The sequence below is a fragment of the Trachemys scripta genome, chromosome 10 (genome assembly GCF_013100865.1).
Source record: "Trachemys scripta elegans isolate TJP31775 chromosome 10, CAS_Tse_1.0, whole genome shotgun sequence".
NCBI lineage: Eukaryota > Metazoa > Chordata > Testudines > Emydidae > Trachemys > Trachemys scripta.
The window spans coordinates 7,399,548-7,419,089 of NC_048307.1; the positions used below are offsets into that span (position 1 = coordinate 7,399,548).

A 19,542-nucleotide genomic window follows, 5' to 3' on the forward strand; every position below is an offset into this window, starting at 1 on the left:
GAAGTAATAGTCATCTAGTATACTCCAAATCACTTCACGTTAATTTTTGTGGTTTGTATCATTTATTATTTGGAGTGGGGTAGCACCTGGAGGCCCCCAACACAATTGGGTGGGGCCTCAATGTGCTAGGTGATGTGCAAACACACAGCGAGAGAAAATCTCTACTTTGAAGAGTTGGAAATCTACCGGTTGGGTGTTCGTTCTCAGCTGAAATTCATTGAAAATGTATCAAAGATACAGAGGGTTTTTTGTTTTGTAAAGGCCAGAAGGGACCACCGCGGTCATCTCGGTGGACCTCCAAAGATTTGTGTTTCAGGAGAGACTAATTGATGCACTCCACTCTGATCCAGCAGGGGCAGCCGTGCCAATCTAGGCGCTGTAGGAAAAGTGTGTGTTCAGATTTGCATTTGACCTACTCCCTGAGTGAAGGTACTCTGTGGATGTGTTAAAAGCTTCCAAAATAAGCCTCAAGTCACAATCCAATTGAGTGCAGCCAGACTAATTCCCATTGAAATCATAGAATATCAGTGTTGGAAGGGACCTCAGGAGGTCATCTAGTCCAACCCCCTGCTCAAAGCAGGACCAATCCCCAAAAGCATCAGTATTAGGAAGTTTGCATAAATTACCAACATATAGCTACATTCCCCCCATGACTCAATCATCTGTTGTGGTCCCTTTTTTAAAAAAAAATTCAAAAGGCGGTAACTCATCCGACCTTGTTTCTTCCTTGGACAGATTCAAACAGCAGATCCCTTTTTAGCAGCAGCGTGACGCACTATGCTTTAAATTCAATTTAAAATACAAACTATTTATACCAGCAAGCAAGAGACTATAAATCTGATTTCTCAGTCATTAGGGGAGCTGTAATTTCAGGACAATCGTTGCATAACTAATTGAATCAACTCTTGGCATGCAAAACTGGTGCCCTGCTTATCTGAGTGTTGCATCTCTTCACCTGGCAAAGTCTGCCTCACTCGCAAGAGGTCGCACTTTGTGCTTTTGGACCAGCATTGCCTTCCAAATTCCCTCCTCTCTACTTCTAAGAACTGGTCATTTATCAAATACACCTAGAATATATACGTAGATGGAGTTACAAGACACATGCAAGGCGGGCCATGTTCAGCCCTGGTGAAACTTGGTGGAAATCAATGGCGCGGCATTCCCTTTTTACAGGTGAATTTGGTCCTAAATGTGCCACTGACGTAGCTGCAGCCACTTCGCAAACACACAGTTATCTGTATGTTCGTGAATCGGGCGGGTATCCATCCTGTGTGTGTGGGCCTGATCCAAATTCTGTCAAAGTCACTGGAAAAAATTCCCATTGGTGATTCATTGATGAATTCCCAGGTGAGTCAGGGGCAATGCTCTTTAGATCGTAAGATCTTTGGGCCGGGGATCCTGCCGTCTGTTTGTCTATACAGCCTCATTGCATCTGTGCTGCCTCAGAAATCATTGGAAATTGAAAACAGAATGTGCTATACTGGGTGTTAATTCATCATCCAGGGATACACTGTGCATGTGTGGCTGCGCGTGAATGAATACAGAACCATTACTAACAAAAAACATATAATAGAATCTTGGACCTGTAGGGCTGGAAGGATCATCTACGGTCAAGAGGTCCTTAACTCCATCCCTGTGTGCAGAGTCAAGATTAAAGGCTGGTCTACACTGCAACTTATATTGGCATAATTACGTCTTTCAGCATTGTGAAAAATTCACACCCCGAGAGATGTAGCTATGCCAACCTAACCCCTGCTGTAGGCAGTGCCAGGTCAATGGAAGAATTCTTCTGCAGACCCAGGAGGTGGATTGTGACGGGAGAACCCCTCCCATTGCTGTACTGTCTACACTGAAGCACTACAGCAAAGCAGCTGTCCTGCTGTATCATTTTAAGATAGACCGACACTAAATAGCTAGATTATCCATGACAAGTGTTTGTCTAACCTGTTCTTAAAAGCTTCCAATGATGGGGATTCCACAACCTCCCATGTAACCTGTTCTAGTGCTTAACTATCCTTATAGTGAGAGAGTTTTTCCTAATATCCAACCTAAATCTTCCTGGCTGTAAGCTAAGCCGATTCCTTCTTGTCTTACCCTTGGTGGACATGGAGAACACTTGATCACCATCCTCTTTAAAACAGTGGTTTGCACATTGGCCCGCTAAACCCAGGGTTTTGAGTTCAATCCTTGAGGAGGCCATTTAGGGATCTGGGGCAAAAATCTGTCTAATAATTGGTCCTGCTTTGAGCAGGGGGTTAGACTAGATGACCTCCTGGGGTCCCTTCCAACCCTGATATTCTATAACCCTTTACCTATTTGGAGACTGTTATCATGTCCCCCCCCTCAGTCTTCTCTGGACTAAACATGCCCAATTCTTTCAACCTTTTTTTATAGATCATGTTTTCTAAATCTCTTCTCTTCTATCATGTAATGGTCCTAGATAGCAATGGACAAAGATGACACAGGAGAATAGACAAGACCCCAGTGATTAAAACTGGGAATCACAAACAGGCAAAGGCACAATGGACGTGCAGAGGTAAACCAGTGTGTAACTGTCATTTAAGGAATCTATAGGTTCACAGGAGTTTGAGATAAAATGTACATCTGGCATCAGATCACTGAACTCCGTCTCGAATTACCCTGCAGAGGATCAACCTGTGGGAGCGATACCTCAGCAGGGTCGGGGCCCAATACAGAGCCTTTGAAGTCAGTGGAAAAATTCCCATTGACTTCAGTGGGCTTTAGAACAGAGTCAGGTGCCAGAACTGGGAGGGGAAACTGTACAACCTGAATTTCCTCCTCTTGACTGCTTGTGTTTTCCTTTGCACAGCCCAAGCCCAGATGTACAAGCTCATTTCATGTGACCTAACTCAGTCACTCAGCACTGCCTCGCTCCTCTAGTGTCAAGAGTTTTAGTTTGTGAGGCCTGGAGTTTGTATCTTCTTATGGCTTCAAAAGCCAAAATAAAGTATGGGAGCAGGCAAGGAATTGTAGTAAACTGGGCCATGGCTTATCTGATCCAGGGCAAAAGAACTGAGAAAATATGGAAGGATTGGCATGAACAAGGAACAGCAGAAAAAGAAAATACTACCGTAATATTTTCCCCGCTCTACACAGTAGCAACAGTCCTGGCTAGTGTATTTTAGACTTTCTATTCCTGGCTTCCCTGTGAACAAGTCGTTGAGGTTCTAACCTGATGGAAAAATGTATACACTACTGGGGTTTAAGGTAGCTCCCAAGAGGGTTACAGAATTTAGAAAGGGGTGTTCTCTAATGTGTTCTATTTAAGCCAAGTCCGTTCAATATCTTCTGCTCCTTTCTAATCAATTCTTGAATGATCGTTCTGCTTCCGGTACTTTTTAGTTCTTATCAAAAGGCGGTGTCTATTATGGGGGTAGCTCTGTCAGCACTAAAATAAATAACCGCAACATGTGTCTCACTGCCTCAAACGCCCTTTGTTTTTTGTTCGTTTAGGTAGCAAGATGGGAACACAAAACCCGAGTTCTCAGTAGAGTCTGTGGCTCTCCATACACTGCATGTTACTGCCTGGGCGCTGTCATCCTGCTGCTTAACTTTATACGGAGCCATTGGTAAGGAGCCTATTTTATCACTTCAGGTTAAAGCAGGGATTGGGCTAGTGACTATGGAAACAGGGCTGGCTACATCCTGCCCCACCTCCCTTTGAAAAGCCATTTGCCTATTATGCCAAACCCGCCAAATTTCGGAGCCAAGCCCAGCCCCCTTTTTTTGCCGCAACTAAGGTAAAAATAAAATCAAAGATGGAAACAAAAATATTTCTATTTCCAAGGCGGGAAGGGTGGGGAGTAAATAGGAAAATCAGAAATATTTCAAGGTGGCCTCATTTAACTGTATCAGTCACTGAGGTTCAGACGTTCTTGCTTTGTGTCCCTGTTCTACAGAGAAAAGGGATGGCCCAGTGGTTTGAGTACAAGCCTGGGGTCTGGGCTTTGAATCTCAGTTCCCTGTTTGTACACCTGAGCCAACAGTCCTGCCCTGCCTCCAGGGGGCATGTGAGGGTAAATACATTAAAAATTGCGTTCAGATATTACGATAAGGGGGCCCTAACCTATACATATGTAAGATCAATAGATTTCTTATGTCTTTCCACTGACCTGATCGTGATTGATAACTAGCAGATTATTTTTAAAAAGAGCATTATACAGTTCCTTGTAAGTTTTATTTTCTATATTACTATTTCATGAACTGGATACTGGCCAAAGATGCCGGACTGCTGGTGTTTGGAGAGTAAAGTCCTGCAGGCGCAGAACAGGTGTGGCATAGGCATTGCCTGGACAAGGTTTTCCCATACTGCCCCAGCAAGACCTTCATTCTCTCTGTGGGGGTCTTTCTGAGGAGACTCCGAGTCCAAACAAAGGTGCTTCTGGCTCTGTGATCTGAATGCAGGTCGACTAGGCGCTGCTGGCTGAGATCACCAACTTATTTCCCGTGGGTCACCACGTATCACCCTTAGGTTGTATCAACTTTGGGGGACCAGCAGCCTGGGCTAGATTTGAAATGGCAGAATTGGGGAGATGACAACAGCTGGGTCCTAGTGTCCCCAGAGTGTGCGTGTGTGTCGGGGAGTTTCTCCCCTGCACAGTGCTGGGTCCAAAGGGGCATTGCAGGGAGAGGTGGCCCAATTTTATCCACGCCCTTCCCAGTGGAGCAGCATAAAAAGGCAATGCAATGGAAAATTCGGCCCACAAAGTTTACATCCATGGTCTTTGTGGCTCTATATGTATTTAAATCTGAAGTTGCTTCTTTAGTACATATGCTACTGCAGCTGACTAAATAGACCCAGATACATAGAGTATGTGCCGGCGTGATGCTTCCTTTCCTGGTAGGATTGTTGAAGCATTTTTAGCTTCCTTTATTTCTCAGCTGCCTCCAATTAAAAGATTTTATAATCTAATCACATGGAGGCTTAATGCTGAAATATTTCAATAAATTCTGCCTGCGATTGAAATGCTTAACTGGAGAAATATAAGGACTTTGTGAGAGCTTAGATGCCTAATAGGAAACAACCCACCCTGCTAGGCTGAAAGGAATCATTTCATATCATGTTAGATGTTGTTCATTTGGGAGGCATGTCCATGGGCCGGGCATTTAGCAATATGGAGCTTTTTACCTTTCACTCACTGGTTGGAATCCAGTCCAAGTTACGAACATGTGATTACATGAAGTGGCGTTGAGAAGGAGCAGTGGATTGCCACTGACACGCTATTTGATCCTTGACAAGTTGCTTAACTTCTCAATGTATCCATCTGTTTAAAAAAAACCCCAAAATAAAGCACCAACTGTCCGGGGCGGGGGCTTCCTTGGTGTTTGGAAAACACCCATGGTGCACTTTACGTGCTTTAGTGGTGTAAAGAATAACTGACGCTTGGGTCCTTGGCAGGTATGCACAGAGATACCCCTGGGGTATGGCGAATTGGGGTGACCGCCCCAGGCCCCGTGCTTTGGGAGGGGGCCGCACGTTGAAAAAATTGCGAGGAGGCGGGTGGGGAGGTGAGGTGGGAGATGGGTGGGCTGAGGAGGCGAATGGGGAGGTGAGCGGGAGGGGGGCTGGGGAGGTGGGTGGGCAGACAGCGAGGAGGAGAGCGGTGGGTGGGGGGGGGCCGAGGAGGAGCGCCCCTACCAGAACCTCTCCCTCCCCCTAGCACTCCTGCCTGCCAGTGGGCCCTGCCAATCAGCACCTCCCACTCCCTCTCAGCGCCTACCACCTGCCGCAGATCAGATGTTTCGCGGCATCAGAAGGTGCTGGGGGGAGGGGAAAGGAAAGGGGGCGCAGCGTGCTCGGGGGAGGGGAAGGAACTGGGTTGGGAAGGGGTGGGGGCAGGAAGAGGTGGGCGGGGGAAGAAAGAAGCAGGGTGGGGATGGGGTGGAGTGGGGGGGAGCATGCCCCCGGCAGATTAGAAACTCTGCGCCTATGTCCCAGGCCCCGCCAACCCCTAGGGATGACCCTGGGTATGCAACACCTTTCATCCAACTGCAGCGCGTTAAATGAGTTGGTGGCTTCTCTCTCAGTGGCAAAGATCCCTGATAAAATGGACATTAAGGTTGAGACATTTGAAGGAACATATGGGAGTGAAGTGCCCAAATCCCACTGCCTTTGAAAGCCTCCCCTGAGCTATTTTAAGTACTTATGTGGTCTCTGTTGCCACAGTATTCGAGCACTTCCCAACAGGGTGGTGCTATTATCCCCCTTGTAGCACTAGAACCCAGGTCTGAGGTGCCTGGGGCAGCTGAGGTTCCCATGTTGCCACCAGGAGGCCGTGTAGAGCCACATCCAAGGAACACCGTGGAGATTAGGCGTGGCGACCCTCCCCCCTTATGGGGTCCCAGAGCCTGGGATCCAGCCTGGGTCGGAATGTCTACACTGCAGTGAAACAGCCCCTTTGCCTGAGCCCGAGTCAGCTGACGTGGGCCAGTTGCGGGTGTTTAATTGCAGTGTGACCCACGCTTACTATTGAACCCTGGCGGGTGCCCCGGGAAGTTGTCTGGGCAACCATGCAGCCATTCTGGTTTGCTGCAGCTCTAGACCTTGCATTGCCTCGCTTTCTGATCTCTGGTCTCTGACCCTGGTCTTTTGAGCCCGGTGCTAGCAGTTACTCTGATCCCTGTTCACCTGCTGCCTCATGGCCGTTCTTGACTCGGTGACACCAGCCCAGCAGTGACCACTAGGCAAGACTGCCTATGCTCCAGTCCTATACACCCATTTTGCTGATGGGAAACTGAGGCACAAAGAGACTAAGCAAATTGCCCAAGGGCACAGCAGGGAACTGAACCCATGTCTTCTAAATCTGCGGCTAGCCCTTTAATCATTGGACCAGCCTTCCTCTCTGGTAATGTCACCTGAAAAGTCAAAGAATGGCATGGCAAATGAGAAACCCTCTTGCTCTTAGAGATGATCCCTCTAGGTTAGGACTGAGGTGCACTGGAAAGGCAGGATGATTAGGGAAGCTCACACTGTTGTGGTCTGTCTCGTCCCTGTTGCCTGGCTAGAGGATATCCATCTAGCACCTTTCACCAATGGGTTGGGATGCGTGTGTGGAGGGTAAGTTTTGAATTCTGTATTGAAACAAACGGAGGAAAGCAGAATCCGCTTTGTGTTTAATTACTAGAATCAAATGATCTCTGTTAGCAGCCTTTAAGCATCATGTTTTCTTGTTCTGCTCTCTCTGAAGGTTATTTACCCTAACTGATTTCGTACTGGAATGATTGGAGGGTCTTCATCGTGATCTGTTTGCACAGTACAGTGCATGTACAGTTGCTGCTGTAGGCATTTTTTAATCTTCAGGACCAGAGGAAACAAATCTATGCATACTCATTAAAAGTTACAGTATTTCCTGTGTAGAAGAGTGGGGATTACCTGTGCATTTAGCAAGCAGGGTGTTTAAACTCTTTTCTGAGATCAGCCTTGATAATGCCTATGTTAGCTAATAATATAGAATGGATGAGATACTGTACATTATGGTAATATGTCCTTAAATGCTAGTTCAGTGAAGGTAACACACAGATTCTTACAGATGTCCCCCTTGCCACATTTTGTCTAGGAGTTGATAGATTAGAGTCACTTTAGCTGCAGCGCGGTAATTAAAGATGGGTCTGAACTAAATTCCCAGATTCAGTTATGCCAGGGTCAGAACTAATGGCTTGTTAGTACTTCAGATAATTTCAATGGCATAAAAATCTGAGTGGAATTCGTACATGGTTTCAACAGATTTTGCTTCTTAGAAATGACACTGCCTGCTGCCCCCCACTCTCCTGTATTCCTCACGGCCACCGCACGTTGCTGAAACTCATGTAGGGAAGCTTGTAATTAGTTTAGACCATAATTGAATTTAAGGCAATAAAAAATGTCATGTGTGTATTCGGCTTATGTAATACGGAGATAAGTCTGGATTTCACAGGGGAACGGTCTCACCAACCAGTTTCACAGCTGAGCTGGTTGCCGGCTTTCTGGGATGCAGTATGATCTGGTTTTTGACACGCACAACAGCCAGTTCAGAGGTGGAGTACTCCACGTTTTCAGAGGCTGTGCCAGCTACTAAACTTGTTGGCATGGCTTGACCACTGGCATGCACAGCCTTGGCAGAGCTCCCTTTGTGGACACTCACCAGGCTGTTGTTCGGGTCCCATACTCTAGTCCGGCACGCTCCTAACCTTCCCTTAGACTGCAGCACTATCTTTCCCCTGGCTTCTCTGGCACATAGGCACAGGCTTTCTGTCTGTTACCCCTTCAAGGAAATTGGGTCCCACAGCCCAGCTGTTCTAGGCTCCCAGGCAGGCCCATTGAGAGAAATTTGAGACCGTAGTACCTCATGTTCACAGGGCCTCCCCTCCCATTTCACTGTATTTACACAGACATTATAGACCTGGTGGGGGCCTGAACTGGGGCCTCACTACAGTTGTCCCCTATTTCTTCTCCTCTCCTCAGCCCTGCCCCAGGACCAGTGCTGACCCCTTAGATTCCCCAGTAGCTTGAGCACACCCCGTCCTCGGGCTCCAACTATATGGGCACTTTGCAATTTAACTCTTCAGGGGCCCATGAGAGGTAAAGCAAACAGGCCCACACGTGGGCTTTGCAGAGGTTCTGAACACAATTACTCTTTACTTTAGATAGTACAAAAAATAAATAAACAGATCCAGACAAAAATAAGAGATGCCTACATGCGTTTCCCAGCCTCAGTTTCCTCACCACTCTTCTTGTGAGCACTCTTTGGGCTTAGGTCAGAGTCCTGTCGGGTGTCTAGGATCCTTTTCCCCCAGTTCATCGCTTCTCCTCTGAATGACGGAGTCTCTCACTCTGACCCTATAGTCAATGCCCTTCCACTCGTGCTCTCAAAATGGTGAAAGACTCTCTCTCTCTCTTTTATAACCTCCTGTCCCCTTTGTTCAGTGATCCTCTAATCAGCCTCATCAAATGATCAGCATCCCTCTCCAAGTGATCCGTTGCTTAGGTAGCTTCCCCCTCTGGAGTTCAGACTTGAAAATCTGGGCCTGAGTGGCAGCCAGGATCGGCTGCAGGCACCAGTGAAGGAAGCAGGTGCTTGGGGCGGCCAGTGGAAAGGGGCGGCACGTCCGGGTCTTCGGCGGCAATTCAGCGGCGGGTCCCTCCGTCCCTCTCGGAGCGAAGGACCCGCCGCCGAAGAACCAAGGGGTGTGGCTGAGCTGCCGCCCATCAGGGCTTTATCTTTTTTTCGCTTCGCCGCTTGGGGCGGCAAAAGAGCTGGAGCCGGCCCTGGTGGCAGCCATCTCTTTGTCCCCAAGTGCTCTAGTTGAATGGATGATTGTCAAAGTTTAACGACCTTGTTATTGCTAGCCTTGTGCTGGGTGCAAGAATTTCTCCTGTTACCTCCTGTGGATTTTAGCTCAATGTGGAGGCAAAGGCTAGCCTCACAATCAAAATAGAGTTTTCAGTCTGACACAGATACATGGGGAGTTCCCACTATCACCTAGAATTCATAAGCAGTACCTAGACACAGTCCCCAAATCACCACGCAGGTCATAGTGAAGGCTTGAAGGAAGTGCCTGGCTTTATATCCCTGAGTGAAGACCTAGCTATGGGACAGCCGAGTTACTGGATATCACTAATGTTACACTGAACTAATGTATGTCTCTGTCCAATTATGCAATAATACGTAGCATTTATATAGTGCTCTTCATCTGAAAATCTCAAAGCACTTTACAAAGGCGAGGAAGTGTCATCACTGGTTTGCAGAGGAGGTAAACTGAGGCACAGAAAGATGCAGTTACTTGGCCAAGGTCACACAGCAGGTCATCGGCAGCAACCCAGTTTCATGACTCATGGACTTATCCACTGGATCAAGTCCATCTTAAGTGACCTACTCTTGTAGTAATTTTTTTTTTAATTTGCATTGCTTCCCAAGATGACCATGTTTTTGTATGTGTGTGGTTTTGATTTTAACCTCTGCATTCAGTTGGTACCAAAGTAGGTTCAAAAGTTGCCCTAGTCCAAACATAGATCTCTGCCGGGTAATCTTGAATAGCAAGAGCTGTGGGGTCAGAATGGTGGTGATGTGTGCAGATGAGTTTTGTTAAGAGCCATCACTTCTCCAAAATGAGCCTGCTTTCAGCATTGCAGGGCCCCTAGTGAAAATGCTGACCTTTGTTTCTTTGCTCAAAATCTGATAAATTATGATGGCCTTCAATCCTCATTCCTGGCCCCTGCACATATAAAGACATCAGCAAGCTCAAAAGACTACAGAGCACAGATGGCAAAAGAGCAACGAACCTGTATTGTGAAAACAGAAGCAGTGCCCCGTTGCCTAATGGAGATGCTGTAATCTCAACAGCTGATTATGTCAGGAAAGTGACTGCAAAACCCTGTCTTGCTGGTTCATTGGCTGTTCCTTTCTTTTCTTTTTCTGAGTCATGTCTGCTTCAGCGTGGCAGAGCCAATCTAACTAGTAAAGAGCAAACTGTGCCTCATGCATTAAATAAATTACAGGGCAGGTTCCTAGTCCAGAATCTTTGGCGGTGGTTAGTGAAGCCAAAAGAGAACATCTTGTGGTTTGGGGGGTTTTGGTGGTGGTTTCAGGTGCCAGGTTGAGACTGTAATGCTAGCCATTTAACAAACAAATCCATCAAATGTCTTATGTGGGTAAGTGGTGTCTGTGAGCAAGAATGAACTGTGGACTCCACCAGGTGTTAATTTTTTCGATAGCTGCGGTTTTTTATTTTAACTGCAGTTTTAAAAGACTCTCTCAGAGCCAGGGGGAGGGAACAGAGCATCCCTGGAGAAAGCACAAGCGGTTAAAATAAAAGCTTTGCAGCGTGTTCGCTTTTCCTCCAGTCTTGGAAATAAATCTTGCTGCACTGGACAAGAGAGGACAATGAAAAGCAACGAGAGCCTTGTGTGTCTTCAGTGGAGTTGGAAATGAATATCTTGGGTCTAAATATATTGTGCACCTTAGACAGTAGGTGCTTCCTATCTGGAACCTTCTTTATCAAACTCAGCTCATTTCTTGGAAATGGCTTCAGGAGGGCCTTTGACCAAGGGAACTGTTTAGCAAACTGCGTAAGAGAATTAATTGCTTTTGTGCAATTGTTATTGCTGTTAGATTAAAATTCTCCATGATCAAAGTTCTTTGTTCTCGCAGTGCCTCTCTTACCTGTAAAAACCTTTTCTGATCTTCTGTTGTTTGGCCACCCCAGAGGTTTGCAACATTTATCCTAAGAGTACCTGTCTTGACAAGCCTTTATTCTCCTCTTAATTTATGTCTAAAATGACTCTCCAGTGTATTAGCCTAATTGTTCATATCTTTCCCCTGTGTGGACTCAGTACAGTCTCCCTCCAGTGCTGTCACCTGATCCCTCTAGTTTCTCTTTTTGCAGTGCTTTCTGAATATGTATGCTAAAGTCCCAGTTACTTTCCTCTCTCACTCTTGGTTTCTATGCCGTGACCATCACCATGGTATCTGAGCACCTCCCAAAGTTATGAAGTGAACATGCACACCTAAAGAGAGAGACTTCTCTGGCTATCAGAGGCCGGATTTTGGTGGTTTATGTTGTGATTTATTTTTGGATGTAGTGTTATGGTGTGGGGGCTGGGCAAAGTAAGTGGGGTTTACGTTTTCCTCTGCTGGCACTAAGGTTCCTGGCCATCTTGATGTCTTCTGGGAAGGAGTTCCAGATCTGTGAGCCAGTTGTCGAGCCCTGTCTCCTGCACGCTGGAGTTTCTCACCTGAACTTGACAGTTCCAGGAGAATGAAGCCATCCTAATGGGATCTTGCCAACCCCTGCCATGTCTTTCAGGCAGGACAGCGGGGTTGCATAATTGACCATCTCAAATGCTGCTAAGAAGTCTAGCAATGAGTATTGGATGCCCATGGCCAGAGGAGAAATCCCGTGCCATCAGTGCCAGCTCCGCTCCATGCCCTGGGCTGATCGGGAGAAGTCCAGGATATTGGCCGTGTCTAGATAGAGCTGGAGGTGAGCCTTGGCGAGCTGCTCAATTAGCTCGTTCAGGAATGGGAGGTTAGACACTAGGGAGAGGATGGTTGCATTGGGTGATTGTTTCTTAAGCCCGGGTTGGATTGCAGGGGGATGGTCTATCTCTCTCCTCAAAGGGCAGACTGACTGTCTTGGTAGGCAGGTGCCCCAGCTGCTCTCTGCTCTCTCATTGCCCAAGAAGGGCATGGAAGGGATGCCTCTCTTTTCCTGCCCTGCTTTTAGGACTTCCTGTTGCGAGCGGGCTGAATTCAAAGAGATGTGTTATTGGGCCGACGTCTCATACGCGGTTCCTGCTTTCCTGAGAAGCCGTCTCCGATGCAGGTGATTTTCTCTGAGAAGTAGGTTGATAATTTGTCACTGCTGGAAGTGCTGATGATTCATGATCCACCCCGGGTGTGAATGAATAACCTGGGGGGAATCAGATGATCTAACATTGGGCCCTGTGGTATCATTTAAACAGACACTGTCAACTTGAATTTCTTTTAAATGGGCTACTTTTTGAAAATGCATGTCCCTTTAAAGAGCACTGGGCAGGAGTATTTAAAATTCCTCTGACAGACACATTTGATAAGGCTTTCGCTCCTCCCCTGCTGCCGTTGCTGGTAAAATACAGTCTTGCAAGGTTTGGGGGAACAGTATCCAGGAGCGCTGAATGCACCTCCTAGAGCAGGACATGAGAGAGTGATGTCTGCCACACTTCAGGGTACCTGCACCTGTATTCCCTCTCCATGGTCCCTCAAAGGTACCCACTTAAGGTTTCTATCTCCCTGCCATAGGCGCCGGCTCCGTGGGTGCTCCAGGGCTGCCAAGCTCCCCCCACCAGTGCCTCCCACCTGCCAGCAGCCCGCGGCGATCAACTCCTCCTCCTCGTCCTCCCTCCCCACGCCTCCTGCATGCCGCGGAACAGCTGTTCTGCGGCGTGCAGGAGGTGCTGGGAGGGAGGGGGAGGAGTTGGGACAGGGTGCGCTCGGGGAGGGGGTGGGAAGAGGCAGGGCAGGGGTCGGGCATTGGGGGAAGGGGTGGAGTGGAGATGGGACCTGGGGCTGAGCGGGGGTCGGCACCTGTGCTCCCTGCCATCACCCCTCTTGAGTGGAGACTCTCATCTGTCTCCTTCCTGGCTGGGAGGGTTTAAGGCTGCATTACCCTGCAGGATGCCTAGCAAGCCAAACTACCTAACAACCAGTGGCTGTGCTTTGCTTTCTCTCCGAGCGCTATGAACAGTGCATTGCCTGCAGTTACAAGTTACCCCACGGCTCTTTCTGAGACAGCGTCTTTGTTCTTAACGTGAAAGCATCACAGAGAAAACATTAAAAAAAAAATTCTAAGTTCCTAGATGCATGGTACATGCTTACCAGAGGTGTCTTATGGAACTCGAGGAGGCCAGAATCTTTCCAGTCCTTTGGCATGGGTTGGGACGACCCTTTAACCGGAGGTCCTGTCCGTTGGCTGGATCAGGAAAAAGGCCCTGAGTTGGTTTAAACACAGCCCTTTTATGCTGAAAGCCCTCTCTTTGGCCGCTGGTCTGTGGAAAGCCCAGTTGGAACCAGTCTATGCAAGACTCCCCAGGGTGAGGTACCTCTCAGGAGGCATTTACAACCTGCGTGATTCACCTTAATCACCCCCCACTGTTTTGAGTTCCTGGAGGAGCTAAAAACAACCCTTCCCCCCCGTTGCTGTGTACAATCCCTGGCCTGCAGTGATACATAAACCATTCATAACCTTAATACAATATATTCCCCCAAAACTTCTGTATGCGAGTTGCAATATCTGTCCCAATTTTGTTGTGCTAGGGCATGAGATAGGAAGTGTAACTGACTGCCAGCAAAACAGAGAAGCTGTCCGTATACGCAGTGCTGTCAAACAAACAAGGGGAGCAAACTTTAACGAAAAGAGACCTTTTTTTTTTTAGGGTTCCTTGTAGAAATAGTAGATATGAATGGGCTTGTGGGCTGCGATTGTCCACACCCCCCGGGAGGAGTTACATACTGACCTAAATAATATGCAGGCAGATGCTGTTAGAAACATTAAGTAGTTATCAGTGAGAAGAAGCTGGGAAGAAAATGATGGACAAAGGAGTTGTTGATGGTAAAGGCAGGAAGAAACCGTCTGCTATGGTGACGCTGCTGGTCGCAGCATTCACTGCTAGTGAATTATTGGATCTTCTACCACAATCGGCCCCCGTTGATGAGAGGAGCGCTCGCTGCCAGTCTAATTATTCCTGTGTAGTAGGACTGCTTTGTGTCAGTATCATTACAGCCGCTTCCATATTTGCTGCACCTGAAACCTTTGTCAGGGAAGAAAAGCTTGCATAATCTCCCTAAATAACCTCCCACTTCTGCCTAGGCTTTCCAGTTATTAAAAATCTTGCTCGATCGTGCAGAGACATCCTCTGGTGATGCTCTCTGCCGTCCTTTGTCCAGTTGTTTCACGACCATTATTAGCTCTCTGTTTTGAGAGGGTGGCTAAAATTTGTGGGGCAGATAGTGGGGAGTGCTCATTCTCACAGCAGCAACCCAGCCTTTTTGACTAGGCCCTGGAGATCTTCCAAAGGAAGGTGCTCGCACAGGGCTGTTACTGCAGCAACATGGGGTCAGACCTAGGATGACCAGATGTCCCATTTTTATAGGGACAGTCCCATTTTGGGGGACTTTTTCTTCTATAGGCACCGATTACCCCTCACCCCCTGTCCTGTTTTTTCCACAGTTGCTGTCTGGTCACCCTAGTCAGACCTGAAGATTCAACTAGTGCAGATTTCAGTGCCCAGTTAACTGGTGGAGAGTCACACATCCGGAGCATCATGTCGCAGTTCTGCTCTGGAGACTGTACAGGCTTCCAGGTGGTTTCTGAGTGCAGTTCAGGGGGCTGGCCTGATCAACAGGGAGTGCTGAGCCCCTTTTGAAAATCAGCTCACTGATTTCACTAGCCTAAATAGGGATTTAGGAGCCTAGCTTCAAGCTTCTATTCTTGACAATCTTGGTGTTTGTTCCCTCTGTACCTGACTAGATTCCCTTCTGGAACCTGTAGGAGAGACCTTCCTTTCCCATAAGCCGAAACCAGCTTTATTCGTGCTTTCGATGTCTTTGTACTCCTGGTCCGGCACAAGTTTGAAAATCATTCCCACCTTTATGAGCTTTAGTCTCTGCAATTTCACACCTCGTTTGTTAGTTTATTTCTAGTCCATTTGTTTTAGCTCACAAAGTTAGCGTCGCGTGCAGAGCAACAGATGGGTCATCTCAATGAGCTTGTCTCTCTTAAGAGAACAGGTGGGGAGAACTGGGCCTGTTACCTTGGGCTCTTAATTTAAAACCCCCCATCCATAACAACCTACAGAAACGTGTTGTGCAGCACTGTTTCTTTGTACTCTATGCAGCCTCTCCAGACCGAAGTTTATTGGAGAGTGCCTTCAGTTTTATAGACTCAGAGACTTTTAAGGTCAGAAGGGACCATCTAGTCTGACCACCTGCACGTTGCACCCCCAGAACTTCACCCGCCCACTCCTATAATAGACCCCTCACCTCTGGCTGAGTTACTGAAGCCCTCAATCATGGTTTAAAGACGTCAAGTTACAGGGAGAGTCCACCATTTAAACTAATTTAAAACTGAAAGTGACCCATGCCCCATGCTGCAGAGGAAGGTGTAAAACCCCCAGGGTCTCTGCCAATCTGCCCCGGGGGGGAATTCCTTCCTGACCCCAAATTCTTTTTTCTGTTGATTGAAACAGTCAAATAATCCCCCTCTAGCACATCTGCCTATGTGACAGCCACCATCTTGGCTGACACAGCAGAGATTGAACTAGAACTAAAAGGAGGAGCGGCTGCTGAGCCAGTGGTCACTAGCTGTGGCTATAACAGACTCCTATCCTGTGCTGATCAGGCATGGGAGGGCTGGGGGGGACTGTAACACACTCTAATCAGTTGGTTGCACATGTTGCTTTCTTATGGTAGGGTTCATTTGTAAGGACATCTGTGGGCTAGGCAAGGGGTTCCGGAAACCTTTCCCACCACGGTGACCACATCTTCGGAGACTGACTCATGGACAACTCACCTCCCACTTGCAATTGTGCAACCTGACAACGACCAAGTTGTGGGCAGTCTTGCCTAATGGTTGGAGCAAGCATCAGGCCTCTGAGTTAGAGCTGAATTCAAGGGGCAGTCCTGAAGTGGAGCCAAGGGGTTAACTGGAATGGCGATCAGGAGGCGTAACTGAGGGAGTTTGAAGCCAGGACAGAGGTGGGGGCTAGGGCAGGGGCAGGTACAGACTGGGGCTGGGACTGGAGCAGGCCAGGAGCACGTTGAGCAGCTAGTGCTCCGCTGTTGCTGCTGGGCTTATAAACCAGGCTGCTGGCCCTGCAGCCAGGCAGGTGCTACGATTAATCAGGCAGTTCCAGATCAGTGCAGCTGGGCCTATTAGTTGCCTAGCAGCAGAGTTAGCAGGGAAGCAGGCCAGTAGCTGGTCCTAGTTGGCCAGACCCTGATGCAATCCACCAACCCCTCCCCCCCGCAGCAATTCTTTGTATGGAAAAATTAAAATTGGGGAAGTATTGAATGTCTCAGGCTTGGCTTTTGGAAATGCAGTCCGGCAGGTGGAAACAAGAAGAAGCCGGAACCAGGAGACCTGCCAGCACTTTGTATACCCCCAGTCAGTGCATCACTGCTCCACGGATTACAGCTTGCGATCCACTGGGACAGTCCAGACAGTCTCTTGCATTAGGCTGCACTGAGTGTGCTCTGATCTACATGTAGGCTGCAGCTGGCAGAGCCCAGGATGGATCTTCTTGGGGGCTGAGACAGGGCATTCTTTATGGAGGGTCCTTAGCTGTGCGCGACCTTCTGCCAGAGGTCGAGTCAGCTGAGACCTCACCACTCCCAGAGTGCAATGCAAAACTCACCTCTGTACACAGACCTTCCCTTTATAAGAGTTGCTGAAAAGTGGCCCAGGGATGCAGCTTCCTCTCCCGTGCCATTCAAGCAGTGCCACAGAACATGTTCTTCCATCAAAAAGCAGTAGTGACTTCTTAATCCTTCTGATCGGTCAGGTGCTCGGATCCCACGGTGATCCGGGCTTTAGAAATGCACACAGTAGATAGGTAGACGGCTGTTAGGTCAGTGGATCTGGGCCTCCATGCATGTGCTTTGGGGTCATGCCCAGGGCCCACTTCAGTGGTGATCCACCCTCCTTCCCTGCCCTGACTGCATGAAATAGGGGGAAGTTCTCAGATCATGGGGTTTACGGCAAGAAGGGTCATAGGGTTCCTATTTGCAATGGATTTCAAACTTATCTGGACACAGCATGGAGTTAATTGTCTCCTCCTCGTAACAGATGACATGGTGCTTTGGTAGGACACTGGGCTGGTACTGTAAAGTTGACACGTCCAAGACAAATGGTGCAAGGAGCATTGCAGAGATGTATGTTAAAAGGGTCATTTTAATGATGCATCTACTACTTTTCTTTCATCCAAATGAAGGGTGATTGGCTGGTGCCTTACCCACACAACAAGGGTACCGGATAGTGCGATAAGATTGTCTTGCAGCTGCCAACGTCATGTCATAGATGCAAAAATGATTAGAGTTGCCGAAGGCTGTGTGTCGATTGTCATGGCGCAAGTTAATAAATGCTTAAAAGGTTTATTTACCAATTCAGAAAAGTCCTGTGGTCATCATGTATAATGCAAACAGAGATTCTGTGTAGGAAGATATAAAACTTTACTACAGGGGAAGACAGTCCATTATCTCAGTGCAAACACGTCCCTCTGAGCTGTAAGCTAAACACCAGGGGACCAAGCAGACATGCTGATTAGAGGAACTGATGTTTGCATGAGTATCCGCGCATGAAAAGAAAGGTTGAGATCATTTGGAGATAACGGTAAGGGAGGGGCAGACCCTGCCAAAACAAACCACATCACCTGCTGGCTGTGGCTGGAAAGACCTGAGGTCTGATTGTCAGTTCCCTCATCCTTGTGTTTTAAGCCACCTTTGTGCTCCTTGTACTCTGGGGCCACGCAGGGTCCCCAGTGTAAGTTAGAGCAGCCTTGTGGTTGCTGTAACATAAGCTTTAGGAAGCAGAGAATAACCTTAGTGCAGTGTGCTCTAGCCATGCTCCCAATGCACCTTTTATGCTGGGGACTGGGACTAAGACATGCAGAGCCTTGACACTAGCTCTGCGCTGGCCAGAGAGGCTCCCTGCACCGAGAGGATCTTTCCTGCCCACTTTGATACCTCTTTGCCTGCCAGAGCAGTGTAGACAGGCCCTAGCGCAGCTAAGGGGCAGGCCCTTAATGCTGTGCAAAGACATTAGCGACCTAGTCTGCAAACATCTGCATGACTGAAGAGTCCTGCAGCATCCCTAGAGGGTTGCTTTCATAGGCTGTATAGTACTCTGCTTAAGGCAAACGTGCTTTTAGTTTGAGGCGAGCAGCATCGGAGCGTGAGCGGGCAAGATGACAAGAGGTTGCTCTTTGCTGTGGGCTGTGTCCCTTTCTTGCTGTCGTCCTCCTTGTCTCACTCTGAGGTTTGTGCAGATCATTTAAGACAAACTGGCCACACCCGGCCTTACTAGCCTGCTTTGATCCAGCTGCCCCGAGGCCATGCTTCGGCTGCTCGGCCGTATCCTGGTGCGGTTGAAGCCAGTGGCAGTTTTTGCATTGACTTTGGTAGGAGCCGTTCTTGGATCTATGCACACAAATATTCCACCCAGGTTGTAAGTGGAAAGAGGTGCTGCATATAATGTTTTCTGTCGGGCCTATTCCCTTTGTCTGCCATGGGCAAAATATTTGATCTGGTAGATGACAAACCTGGTTGAGATGTTCTGTTTGATGTAACTTGCTGACGTACTCCTGCTAATACTGCTCCTTCCACCTGGGTGTGAGTAACCAGCCTGTCAGATAATTGCAACCATTGCAGAGAGTTTTGGAGTGACCTTGAGCTGTGCGGAACAGCAGGAAGGAGATGAAAGCGGCAGAAGACGGAAGAGATGATAAGATGCAATATGTGAAGGTACAAGCGTTAGCTTGTAATGTTAGAAGATGCCCACATGACCACTTTGTGTTTTCCATCTGCAGCTGTGTACCTGATTCTTTTGCATAGGAGAGTATATCTGAATGCTAATTCAGGGCTGTTTAAATCACAGCATGGTAGTAAATGGGCACCTTGCCTCCCTCCTTCCCCCAACACAGATGTATAGTTAGGGGAGCACATACTGCTCTATGGGGAGTCTGAGTTGGTTCTGAGCTCAGTTCCTCACTTCTGAACCAGCCACTTTCCAGCAGGGCTGGGAAGTCAGTGTGTTATGTCCCTGTAGGAAGAGCACCTCCATCTGACTGGCACAAGGATAGGGTTACCATCTTTTAGTTTTTAAAAAGGAGGACACTCCATGGGGACCCGGCCCCGACCCAACCCCGCCCCTTCCCTGCCCTCAGCCCCGCCCCAACTCTGCCCCCTCCCCTGAACGCTCCGCCCCCTGCTCCTCCCCCTCCCCTGCTTGAAACAGGGAGGCAGCAGGTAGGCTGGGGCGGGGTGCGGCGCGGCTCAGTCCGGCCCTCCTGGC

The 19,542-nt window shown here is 48.2% G+C and overlaps 1 protein-coding gene across 2 annotated transcripts in view; it reads left to right on the forward strand.

Moving 5' to 3' along the window:
- PEMT (phosphatidylethanolamine N-methyltransferase) overlaps positions 1–19,542 on the forward strand; it is a 64,855-nt gene that overhangs the window by 5,229 nt on the left and 40,084 nt on the right. For both annotated transcript variants that reach the window (XM_034783895.1, XM_034783896.1), the window contains exon 2: positions 3,475–3,590. In XM_034783895.1, coding sequence (XP_034639786.1) covers positions 3,475–3,590 — 116 coding nt within the window. The remainder of the gene's footprint in view (positions 1–3,474; positions 3,591–19,542) is intronic.